Consider the following 13,126-nt stretch of genomic DNA (forward strand, 5'->3'; position numbering starts at 1 on the left):
TGTGGCCTTAATAAATGTTGGATGAGGCCATTAGCCGCTCAAGTGAGTGGCTCCACGAGAAGCCGAGCACTGCCGATGCATTCTCGAATGTTCTCTTGTAGCGTCACTGTGGTAAATTTAAGGGGGTCGGGTCTTTTTATAAATCACGAGTTCCCGTGGCAATGATAAATATTGAATAGAGAGATAAACGAATTATTCAAGACATATTTCAGATTATATCCAGAACTACCCGTTGTTCCATTTTGTCAATGACACCATTCGATTCGATAGGGCATGGGCCGTCTGAAATGTGTCACTAGTACCGGCTCGTGTAAGATCCATCACGCGTCCGGACCTGTTCTTAGTCCTGGCTTGTTCGCCTGATTTTTTGTACCTTAACCCTCTTCCCACGAACACTTTTTATCTTTAGCATTCACGAGATCCTCAGAGCCCCTCTCCCCCCCCCCCCCCCCCACTAGGTCTCGAAAGTAGGGAGGCTAGAGAGGCGAAAAACGCCATTGGAAAAGTGACTGAACCATGGTGATGGTGATGTTTCACAGGTGAAATCCGATCATGATGGTCAAATTTGCACTTCATGGGACCCCTATTATCTTCAGAATTAAGTATGCCACAGCGATGCAGAAAACGGCGTTCAACATCCGGTAAATTACATCAGACCGGCAACAGCGGAGATCGGAAGTATTGCCATGTGATATGTCATCCCAGGGCAAGTAGGTGTTGGCTCTTCTTACATTGACCCGTAAGGCTCTAGCAAGAACTAATCAGCCACATCTATGGTGAAAGCCTATGGGGAACATCTATGGGGAACTCTCATAGCTTAAAGACACGTGACAATAAGGTTTCACTCGTATGACCTTCGAGTATAAAATCAGACCACAAGGGTAAAATTTTGGCCTAGTCTGACCATGGGTGACTTGACCAGATAAAATCAATCATCGCTATTAAGTTCGAAGTGGACAAGTTAAAACAAAAAACACCCCAGAGGATCTTTCTGCATCGCAATGCGAAGTGGTCTTTGAGAAATAGGCGTTAGTTGTAACTTTTGCGCACGTTGTTACCAAGATGATCTTAAGAAAGAGATCATGGACCACGAGCAAAATTATGGTCAGATGAATCGAATTTTTACAGTTATAAAAATTATGTAGACTCAGCTACCGAAAACCTCAGCACCGTGTTCAGAAGAAGTTTAAAACGTGCTCCCTAAAAGCCTAGGGGGAGGGGACTGTAAACCATACAAATTATGTAGACTCAGCTACCGAAAACCTCAGCACCGTGTTCCGAAGAAGCTTAAAACGTGCTCCGTAAAAACCTAGGGGGAGAGGACTGTAAACCACCTATTGTAGGGTAAGGGTTAAGCCAGTAATGCGACGAGCAAGCGGATTGGAATCAAATGGCTTTAGATGGACTTTCACATGTCATTTCACCTTGCTGATTCTGCAAAGCGTGGCATAACTAGTAGAGTCAAGTATCGATGCGGCCTTTTTGTGACCTCCAGATGACACAACTGGCGATGTCCCGGAAAAGTCCCAAAGGTCGTTGACGTAATATGGTACACTAATGTGCTCTATTGGCAGCAAAAGGAAACCCAATCGTTCAGGATCCCCCTGGCCAATCGTGTTTCGCATCAACTCATAGAAGTTGCCACGCCTCGGGTCCATGGTAGATAAAGCATTACCTATCGGAACGAAATATACCGACGTTTTGGGGAAAATAAACCTTCAACCTGCTCGCTTTACGACAGTTTATAGGACGTTTTTGGGATGAACATCATGTTCCGGATAAAATGGTGCATTGGTATTTAATTTTTTGTCATGTTTAACAGCTTAACGGTTGACAAGAGATGCTTTTTTCATGTTTCCGCGTGGAAAATGTCATTTTCAGGTCATGTTTTCGCCGTCAGATGACGGTTCGACCGACTCCCATCCTCAAACTAGACTTGTCTCCAATCTCACAGACGTGGTTACACCATTACCCATGGAGTGACGGGCACTACGGAGTTCAGCCGCCCGCTCAGTGCCGCGTTGACCGATGGGCGGGCTAATAAGGGCAACAACGCCCGGCAGGGACAATCGGAAGACTGATCGCAGATCAGTGAAGGCAGCTGTGCCCTGACCGAACAATCAGAAGTCACTGTAGATTTTGCAGTCTGCAGTCTTTCTCCAAAACGAACGCTAAAAACGAACGAAAGAACATCTGAGTACTCTCGGTATAGAAAGAGCCTACTTGTCAATGGCGAAATGAATAGCGTCGGTGACTTATGTCATGCTTCCGTTAACGCATGACTTCCATAGTTTGTCGGCTTAATTTTTTGACAGAACTGATCCCGGGGTAGCTTCTGGCTTCTGTTCCAATAATAACAGATGAAAATGAAAAATAACAACAAAAACCATATCTTTAAGAAATGGGGGATTTTTGTTTGGAGGGGGGGGGGGGAGGCATCCAATATCAGTGGACCCATTGCCAGCCCTGTGCCCCCACCCCCAACCGACTCTTGCCAAGGACTTCGCTCGCAACTGGGGATTTTGCAGGCACTTTCGGACCATTGCTCCCCGAACATTCCATTTGATTATATTTTTATCCGAACGACCTGGTAGGACGTAGCCTTGCAATTCCTGAACATTTGGGAGAGCCTTCCGATTTTTCTGACTAGCCATACTGTCGCCGTGATAACTGTGCGTGCAGGTATAATTTGCAACGCATGCTTCGACTAAGTTTGGATTGCATCACGAAGACCTTTACAACTTTTAAACGCTTGTAAACGATTCGTTTACCAGGTGCCTCATTTAGTTTTTACTGCGGCATGTATTGAAATCATCGACGGTTCCCAGAAAAGTAAGCGATAAAAGCGCGTTACAGGTCCTTCGCTGCAGCTCTTACTCTCGATGCGTTTACAGGGCCTAATGCGATCTACGTTCATTACCAAGACTGAGGGCTAGCTGTCATTTCGCTGAGGATGCCCGGAGCCCCACTAGTGTTTCAATGGTATGCCATTTTCGTGGTGTGTGTTCGTTTCTAGCCTTTTTGTAGTAGATGTTCGACAAAGAGCTAATATCAGAAAAAAAAACTAATTATAATTTTTTAAACAGGTACCCAAAATATACTGAAACTTCCCCCAGAAATGTTTTGTAGTTTGAGAAATACAGCGTGGAAATGTAGTCGGATACAAGCTTACTAAGTATTCGTTTTGGAGACCAATTGCACAGCATCAAGTCCACCTCTACATACAGGTACAGTCGCCATTTTGAATGGTCTGACGCCAGGGTTCTTTTGTGTATATTGGTAAGAAGTGTGCCTTGTTTGTGTACATGGATGGAAAGATGTGTGTTCCAAAATCTTTGAATTTGTATTTAAATTAGTTGTAATGGGCTTCCGTTGGGCATTTGAAGTTGAAAGCGTGTCGGAATGCGGTGGGAAGGCCTGACCCGAATTCGTCTTATCTGCGCCCGATTCCATGTGTAGTCAGCAAAACTACCTGTTTTCTTTGTCTGAATTAAGCCTTTATTGGGTTTGCTTTATGACTGGGTCAGGTAAGAGAATTAGCAGTAATGTTTTGGAGACTTCAGAGATATATTTTTAAGATTTGTTGAAATCAATATTGTAACAAATTGGAGTGATGGTAGATGTTTTATAATTATACTTAGCTCAGCTGTTTTTTGGAGATTTTATTTATACTTTGAGATGTTTTGTATGCACAAATTAGGATGCAATGTGCAAGCAAAGTGTGATGCTGGCATGCTGCGTGAGGAAGCAGTTTTAAACAAACATTAATGCCATGTCCTCACATGCTCTGGCATCAGAGCTTATGTTGGTTTTTCAGGGCTGATATGGCAATCCCCTCTATTTCCTGATACTTTGTAGTTGAGTCACAGACTTTCATGGTGTAAAAGCATGGCAGGCACCTCAAAGAGCATTGAATAAATTGCATTGTGTGTGTGTGACCTAAAACATGTAACTAACAATCAGAGTTGGTTATTACCAGTCATAGAAATTGTTCCAACTCCAGCAGTTGTTGCAATTTTTATATCAAGCTTTGTCATTGTGCTTTTTTAGCTGTACATATGTGGTTTTTCAGACTATAAACAACCATTATTTCTGTTTTCTCAGTATGATTTGCAGTATAACTCAAGATTGTACATTCGTCAGACTTTTGTCCCTTGCATAAGGCTTTTATGTTCTAGTTATGTGCCTCAACATATTTTTTAGCTGTCACACTAGGTTTGAAGTGGTTTTCAGCTGTTTTAACTGGTTCAAATAGAGATAGAACCACAAGTGGTGTTTCTGTGTAGCTGTGACCAAAGCATATCTAATTATAGCTAATAAGAAACATTGGCTTTTTCCATTGCTAATGAGGCATCAAATGATAGTCATGTTTTTGGAATTTGCATTTCCATGGCCATGAAGTGCAAGCTATTGGATGCTGAGTTACAAGTAATGGTGTAAGTGTTGCGGATCCACTTGTAGATGGGACTTCCTGCAAAACTGTTTGATGTATGTTCTCATATATCAGGAAGACTCCAATGTGGACATGGGTGTGATTTATTTGGATAGCAGTATTCAATTATGTAGCCTTTTACTAAGGCATGTCTGATTAGAAGCATTAATGCAAATCTTGGAATGTTTATTATGTGTAGCTAATAGTCTACTGGATCCCATGCTCCATTGCTTTCATCTGAAGCTTTGTCATACAGATTTAGGTAGCTAAATTATTTTGATGAGGCCCTGTGCTGATGGTGACCAGGTAGTTTTAGGTCATTTTGGTCCAGCTGCATTATTCTTATCCAATAACATATAAATATTGATTTGTTATTGCTCTCTCAGCTCACACCTTATACTGCATAGATCATAGCAGGTGTAGTTGTACCCTCCATTTATTTATAAGGTCAAAGTTTTTTGTGTGTTTCAATAGGCCTACATGCAATTTAAAGGTTCTATCTCCTCTGTGCTCTGTAAAGGCAAACATTTTGTTCATAAGTTTTGTTTGAATAGTTGTATAGGTGGGATTTGGCTTAAAGCACTTGCCAAGTGGTGCTTGCTGTGTGTGCACAGAAGCCATGAGAGAAGGATGCAGATCTTTCTCATCACATGATCTTTTCCAAAATTAGTTTGACTGGCTTTTGCCAGAGAGGACTGTACAGTGTTTTATTTGTCATTCACTGTAACACCATGGCCACTGCTAGCACATACTGATCACTGACATGCTGACATATTGCTCCATCTTGGCCTGTAATGTGAAGTCAGATTTGTCATTCACAAAGTGATTCAACTTATTTGGTACCTTTGTTCATCTTAATTTGTATTTTGGCTGGTGATATCTTTTGTCCATGAGGTTTTTGTGATTTCAATTTGACACATGCAGAGTATCTCAAGTCACACATGCAGATTTAATATTTTTGCAAGTAGACTCATGTCAATTAAGAATTTGCTCCAGAGGCAAGCTTTTCTTTTGCCCAGAACTCTGACAAACATATACCATGTGCTGATCTTTACATTGCTTGCACAATACATGTCTTGCTTTGTTGGCCACTTGCGGGCTAGTCAGAGTTGTTCAGCAGATCTAACTCACATGCAGATTTAAATATGTGCATTTTTTACACAAAAGGCTGTTGAGCTAAATGGGTGAATAGATATAAATCACTTGCAAATTTAATTTGATCTCATTGCTATAAAGGAGGTACTATTTGTCATTTTGTTTCACAGCAAAAGGTAAGCCTGTGAGTAACTCTATAATTGTTTGATGGCTGATGTGCAACAGATCATGCTCAAGTTGGGCAATTGCATCTTGGTAATGAGTTTGCATTAGAAGGTGATGTCACTAGAGGTTTTTGGGTTAGGTCTCAAATGATGGAAGGTCATGAGAACAATTCACTGCATAAAAATGCTGGTTTGAAGTTGTAAAGGATAAGAGTTTCATCACTTAAGTTCATATGGTGCAAAAGGTAGTCAATATCAGAGTTTTTCATGCCCAGTTTTGTGTAGGGTGAATGTTTTTCCAGGTGTGTATAGAGCAACTGGCCATGTATGGTAAAAGTTAATGGCATCTGGGTAGTGTTAATGTAGGAAATGAATGTGAAGTTTCTTGGTAGCTTGCTGGATGTTGCTTGTCTAAAATCACAGACACAGAATTGTGGTAATAGGAATAGAAAGGTAGGTATGTGGTATGCAAATGGTTTGGAGGTATCTTCCTACTTTGTTTACCATTATGCTCAAAACATGAATAAACAAAACAGTAAGCAAATTTCTAATGTTGTGCAATATCATGATAAGTTTGCATTTTCTACAGCCTAGACTGGCCTGCTGACTGCACATTTACCAGGATTTGCTCTGAATGTTGTAGGCAGAAAAACCTCTTGGCCAAGTAAGTACCAGTTGATCAGCATGATGCACATCTTGTCTTGTTCAAGGCTGCTTTGCATTCACCAGGATTGGCATTGTTTGGGCAGGAAGTGTAAAGGAAGCTCTTGATGTAAAATACAAAAGTTGTTGCCATTTGGTGACAATCAGGCCAGTGATGCATCACAAACATAGTTTATTTAAATTTTGGAAATGGTTCTTTTTATTGGCATCGCTAATGGATTCAATTACAGTAGAATAATATCTTCAGTTGGAGAGTGCAATCAGTCCCAGATTCCCCTGTTCGCATAAATTTTGAGTGTCACACACTGAAATGGGAATCAATAGCACCATGTTTGGACTGAGAGCAAGGCATTGCTTTAGACAGACCTCTTCATCACAAAATTTTTCCTTAGACAATTTACTGTAATGCAGATTTGTATCCTATGCAAACCTTTCATTGCATGAATATGAGCATGATACAAATGTTTGATAGATAATGTTCTGCAATGCAGGTCTTTGTCTTTGACAACTTTGTGCAGTATTGAAACTGGCCCAAATGTTTGATAGACAATGTTCTGTAATGCAGAGATTTGTATTTGACAGACTTGTGTGGTATTGAAACTGGCCCAGATGAGCTAAATGCAGATAAATTTTGCAAGGCAAGCTCTTGTCCAACAAGGTCTCACTTGTATAAACTCCCATGAACCTTTTCCAATAAATGTTTGTCCAGAAACCATCTCTGCAACAGTACAAAGTGAGTGGTGTGTATTTCTAAGTAACACTGGAGCAATTTGTGTGACAGGGAGTTGAACAGACTAGCAATTTTGCTCTGATCATGTGCAAACCCAAATGATGAACAGCAGTATGTGTGCATGTGTAAGATTTGTAATGTTCTGATCACATGCAGACCCAAAAGATAAAAAATAAATATGTTTGTTTATGTGATGTTTGTAATGTCTATGTGATATATGTATTAAATGGCAATGGGAAAATCAGATAAGTGCCATACTGAAGTATACAGAACTACATTACAAGTTTTTGGGGGCCTGCTTTGCCAGGCAATGGAGTTGGGATGTATTTAACATCATTGAGATTTCCTGGTTGATTGGACCTCTGGCTGACAGGATATATGGCTGGATCAGGTGTGCGTGCTGACTCCAGGGACATAACTGCATGGAGGAATTTTGGTGTGCTAAATGTTTTATATGTTTATTATATCTCATTATAAATATGATATGAAGTTTGGTAAGTTCTGTTCACATCATCAGCTTGTGGCCATGGCTTGACTTGCCATGACTTCACATTCATGCTTGATCACATATCAAGCATGTTGACTGACGGGACAGCCTGGCTGACTGGTGGGCGTTTGGCCACAGGTGCGGACTGCGATGGGCGTATGGTCAGCCAGCGCGCCAGCCTAGAGCCGTGCCGCCAGCCGCCAGGCGTTTGATGTGCCGGAGATGAGCGACCACCTCGGCGATGGGCCGCCCAGCAAACGGTCCAAATACGGAGATAGCTATGGCTCCGGCCTCGACCCCGCGGGGGGCAATGGTGGGTCATGTGTGCGTTGTCTGTGTGATGATGGTGGGGATTGTAGTGCACGGGCGTGCACAACAGTGGTGCGGCTGGCCTAAAATCCGCTGATCACTGTCCATTCGTAGCAGTCTGGCGTTGTTTATTTCAAATTCTGCATTTGGTTTTACATTTGACTGCATAACGCTGAGGTCAGCCGCCAGGTTTGACGCAGTGTGTTATGAGGTTTAAACGTAAGCAACGCGTTTTGGTGTTTGCACCGTGTTTTGATCCTGGGATTTTCATCTTGTAAGGGACTTCTACATGGTGAAGTTGAAAATACTGCAAAATTAGTTTGATTTTTTATTGTTATTGCTTTTGTTGTGTTGAAAAAGTTCACTTGATTGCTGCATTATAAACCAGTTTGCTCATGATGTCACGGGTTTTATCTTATGGACATGAGCAGTTGGCCTGCAGCTTTGCCTTGTCTTTGTCTTGAGGATGTATGTGACGCCCGCTGGACGGCCGCAGACATGGCGCTGTCGCTGGACCTGGAGCTGTCGCTGCCGGACGAACTGGAGACGGCCGCCTCCAAGCCGCCCGGCCAGTACGGCGCGCCCAGCATGGCCAACGGCACCGCCGACTCCGGCCACATGCACATGATGATCAACAAGCAGCAGCTGGCTGGCATGGGCCGGCCCGTCGGCGCACTGCAAATGGCGCCGAACGCGGTCGTCTCGAAGGGCGCGCTGGTGCGGGCCGATGGACGCCCCCGGGATCCCCATGACCAGCCTGCATGGCCGCCTGCCCATGTCGAACGCGGGCGGCATGCACCAGGCGGGCGTGTCGATGCACGCCAGCGTGCCCGGGGTCTCCATGGGCAACGTGCTGTCGAGCGCGCTGTCCGGACCGCTGAACACGCTGAGCGGCGCGTCCGGCGGCGGCGGCGGCGCGCGTCCGGCCGGTATGTGGACGGGCCGGCCGGCCGGGGCCGCACCTCGCCAATGGCCAGCCGGCCGGCGGGCCTTCGCCGCAGCTGGCGCAGCAGCTGATGCAGCGTCAGATGGCGCCTCAGTCGGGCGGGCACATGCAGGTGCGTCCGACCATGGTGAGCACCATCGGCGGACTCCACATCAGCGGGCGGGGACGGTGGGTGGTGGGTGGTGTGAGCGGTGTAAGTACTCTTCAGCTTTGTGTGGTTGATCTGGTGGTGCTAATTTCATCAGTGTGGTTCCAACGTGCCTTAGCAACAGATCTTAGTGTTATTCAGTATTATGCTCTTTCTGGTCTGTGTTGTCTGCTGTGGTTAAATGCCAATCCCACTACCTTAAAATCAAGCACCAGCGAGGTCGGTTTCGCCTCGCCGGCTAGTGTGATCCCGTGCCGACAAGCAGTGCTGCTGTCGTGGCGCGGGTGGCCAGCTGACTGGCCTGACTGACTGTTGGCAGGGTGCGATGAACCAGCTGGGCGGGCCGCAGCCACCCACCCAGCAGAGCTTTAACTTCCCGGGGCAGCAGCGGCTCATGGCGCCGGCCGCCTCGGTCAGCAACGGCACCACGACCGGCCTGTACTCTGGACAGGGTGCGGCGCCCGGTGGTCCCGCCCCGGCCGGTAAGCCTGCCGCCGCCGCGCCGGCCCCGCAGCAGCCGCAGCAGCCGCCGCCTCCACCGCCGCCGCAACAGCAGCAGCAGCCACAGCAGTCGCAGCAGTCACAGCCACCGCAGCAGCAGCAGCAGCAGCAACAGCCGCAGCGGGCGGCGTCAGTGGCGGCGGGCGGACGCGCGCCGCACTCCGCCGGTGACCCCGAGAAGCGTAAGCTGATCCAGCAACAGCTGGTGCTGCTGCTGCACGCGCACAAGTGTCAGCGTCGCGAGCAGACCGGAGGCGACCACACGGAGGTGAGGGCCGGCCCGGCAGGCCGCGGGCGCCGGGACACAGGCGTGCCGCGAGCCTGGGGTCAGACTGTGGGAAGGTTGCTCTGCCAGCCGAGAAGCAAATTGCGTGTTGACATTGAGAAGCAGCATGATTAGCAACAACCTACGGTCGTGGTGATTGGGATGAGCAAGGTTTGTCTCGGAAAAAAGATATTTGGCCTGTTTGGTCAACCTCACGTGCACACACGTCGATTTTGTTCAGTTTTTGGGTTCCGGACTCAACAACTTTCGTTCACTCTTGTACAGCTACGGAAAAACACCGTTCTCTGACCGGCTTGGTTTGGTGTGTTCCAGTGCAAGCTGCCACACTGCCAGACGATGAAGGACGTGCTGAACCACATGACGGAGTGCCGGGAGGGCAAGTTGTGCCGTGTGCCGCACTGCGCCTCCTCGCGCCAGATCATCACCCACTGGAGGAGCTGCATTCGCACCAACTGCCCGGTGTGCCTGCCGCTGAAGCAGGCGGAGAACCGGCGCGGCCAGCAGCCGCGGCCGCCGGGCGCGCCGGCCGGCGGCGCGCCGCAGCCGCCGGCGGCCGTCCAATTCACCGCCGCGGCCGCTGCCGGCCTGCCGCCGCAGCCGCAGCCGCAGCAGCAACAGCAACAGCAACAGCAACAGCAACAGCAGCAGCAGCAGCAGCAGCCCGCGGCGGCGGCAGCAGCGGTGGCGTCAGCAGGTGCTGGCCAGCTGCCGCGGCCTGCTCTGCCGCTGAGCGCCGCCGCCGGCTCGCCGGCCGGCCTCGGCACCGAGCCGGCGGTATCGGCCACGGCCGCCGCCGCCGCCGCCTTCCAGAACAGCCGCCATGACCTGCCCAGCTGGGCGTCCGACCTCAACAACGACAGCGCCAACAGCGTGAGTGGCACCGGGCCGTGGTCGCTCTGCCCGCTGTCGGATGTCCGAGGCGGCTAGGATGTGTGTCGTCTTATAGTGCATGTGTTCGCGGGTAGAAGTGCTCCCAGTACTTAAGTGAACGTCTGTTGTTCAAAGACGGTATTCCCTATGGGATTGGACTCTCCGCAGTGTCCGCCCTTCCCTCCAGCGTGAGAGACAGACGACGCCATATAACCTCAGCTGATTGTGTCGTAAAAAGACGATATTACCGTCTCCAAATGGCCTTGGCAGTCTTAGAGGCAAAGCTGCCATCATTTTATCAAAACATGGTATTTCCAGCCCCTGTCTGTATGTGAAAAGCAAGAACGTAGATCGAGCCATTTCTGGACAGATACAAACAGAACCAGGTTTTGGCACCGCTTAGATAAAGCGCCTACCCGCAGTTTGAAGAAAACAAACACTTGGAGTGACGCGATGTGCACTACACCCGCTCTCCATGGCCGTGTGAAGGGCTGTGCTTGAAACGATGTCGTTTTAAGCATAAATCCGCATCACAGACTGATGTTTCACGTGGGTCACTGCAATGCATCAGCAAAGGTGACTTACAAAAGTACGCATGCATACACAACATCTGGGGAAAATGCAGCACTATCGGCATATTGTTTTAAAGTGGGTAGCGACAGTTTGTTGTCGCGGTATTGTCTGCTAGACTAAAAAACAAACTTAAACTGAGCGGCTAGTGGTGTCAGGTGTCATTGTTATGCATCCCTGGATGCCGGCTGGTTGTGCTCGGAGCTGCGGACGCTTGACTCCGGCCTTTGTGTTTGCCAGGCGCTGTCTGGCAACGCCGACTTCCGGGCGATGCTGGACCCAGTGACGGCGGCGCCTGTGCATCACACCAAGGAGTGGCACATGCAGGTCACACCCGACCTGCGCACCCACCTCGTGCGCAAGCTGTGAGTACCGCCTCGGGTCGCGCCCTGCGCCTTACCCTCGTGCGCGAGTTATGAGTGACGCCGCGGGCCGCGTCATCCGCCGGTGTTGATGTAGCTGACCCCGCAGTTGGCACTGGTCGGCGGCTGCCGGCGGTCTCTGGAGCTGGCCCATTTGGTGTGTTGAGTTGCCATGCGAGGATGCGGAAGCCTTCTGTTGCGGACAGAAGAGGCAGGATGGGGCGTGATCGTTCTTTGGGAGTGGGTGCCAGCACAGGCCACGTGTGGCCGAGATTGACCGTGGCCCTCGTGCCGATCCACAGGGTGCAGGCCATCTTCCCGACGCCCGACCCCAGCGCTATGCTGGACCGGCGCATGCACAACCTCGTGGCGTACGCCAAGAAGGTGGAGGGCGACATGTACGAGATGGCAAACTCGCGCTCCGATTACTACCATCTGCTGGCGCAGAAAATTTACAAGATCCAGAAGGAGCTGGAGGAGAAGCGCCAGCTGCGACAGGTGGCGGTGAAGGTGTCGCCGGGCGCAGCCGGCGCCCCAGCGCCTCCGCGGCCGCTGGCGCCGCCGCCGCCGCCGCCGCCGCCGTCTCAGCCGCAGCCACCGCAGCCGCAACCGCCGCAGCAGCAGCCACTGCAGGCGCCGCAGCCACCGCAGCCGCCACAGGCCGGGCCTCGTCAGCCGGCGGCGCAGCTCGGCGCCCCACCTGGCGCCGCCGCAGCAGGCCGGCTTGCCGACCTACAGCGGCGCGCTGTCGGGCGCCGCCACCGCCGCCGCCGCCGCGCCGGCCGACCAGCAGCTCCGCCTCGGCGCGCACCATCTATGTGCAGAAGCAGTTCACCAACGGGCTGCCGGGCGCGGCGCCAGCGACGGCGGTCTCGGCGTCGGCGGTCAGCCTGGCGGCCCAGCTCAGCTCCGGCTCGGCGGCCGGCGCCGGCGCTGCCGCCGCGTCGCGGCCCGCTCTACACCACGGCCGGCGTCAAGGTGGAGCAGGTCAGTCGGCTGATGACAGTTACCGCCGAGCTCGGAACAACCACCCTGCTGCCAACTGTTTGCGGTCGGGGAGGCTCATGGCAGGGGCCGGGCCAGTTGTAGTTTCCGAGAATTAACCTCATTTGGCTGAGCTGGGTTACGTGGGCGCCTTTTCCGTGTGGTGTAGCGACGCCTCTGTGACTGCTATGGTGCCTCTAACCTGGTGTCGCACTTCACAGGAGGACTCGGCGTTTGACAGCCCTGTTGCGCGACACGAACATACAGCAGCAACCGTCCCAACAACAGCAACAACAGCTACAGCAGCAAAAGCAGCAACAGCTACAAACAGCAAACAGCTGCAGCAGGCAACAACAGCAGCAACAGCTGCAACAGCAACAGCAGCAACAACAGTCGCAGCAGCAGCCGCCACCGCCGCCGCAACAGCAGCAGCAACAGCAACAACAACAGCAACTGCAGCAGCAGCAACAACAACAGCAACTGCAACAACAACAACAGCAACTGCAACAGCAACAGCAGCAACAGCAGCTTCAAAAGCAGCAGCAAGCACAGGCACAGTCGCAGCAGCAAGCACAGGCA

General features: G+C 49.9%; 1 protein-coding gene across 1 annotated transcript; it reads left to right on the forward strand.

Moving 5' to 3' along the window:
- Nucleotides 1–3,232: 3,232 nt before the first annotated feature.
- Nucleotides 3,233–12,785, forward strand: LOC119108068 (histone acetyltransferase p300). The gene is made up of 11 exons (XM_037231647.1): nucleotides 3,233–3,279; nucleotides 7,710–7,884; nucleotides 8,377–8,597; nucleotides 8,882–8,953; nucleotides 9,294–9,412; nucleotides 9,626–9,743; nucleotides 10,074–10,271; nucleotides 10,524–10,631; nucleotides 11,442–11,566; nucleotides 11,866–12,083; nucleotides 12,769–12,785. Exons 2-11 carry the CDS (start codon nucleotides 7,794–7,796, stop codon nucleotides 12,783–12,785), a joined length of 1,287 nt encoding a protein of 428 aa, XP_037087542.1. The 5' UTR covers nucleotides 3,233–3,279; nucleotides 7,710–7,793.
- Nucleotides 12,786–13,126: the final 341 nt, after the last annotated feature.

This window comes from Pollicipes pollicipes, unplaced genomic scaffold (assembly GCF_011947565.3).
Source record: "Pollicipes pollicipes isolate AB1234 unplaced genomic scaffold, Ppol_2.1 Scaffold_6686;HRSCAF=7923_pilon_pilon_pilon, whole genome shotgun sequence".
In the NCBI taxonomy this organism is placed as follows: domain Eukaryota; kingdom Metazoa; phylum Arthropoda; class Thecostraca; order Pollicipedomorpha; family Pollicipedidae; genus Pollicipes; species Pollicipes pollicipes.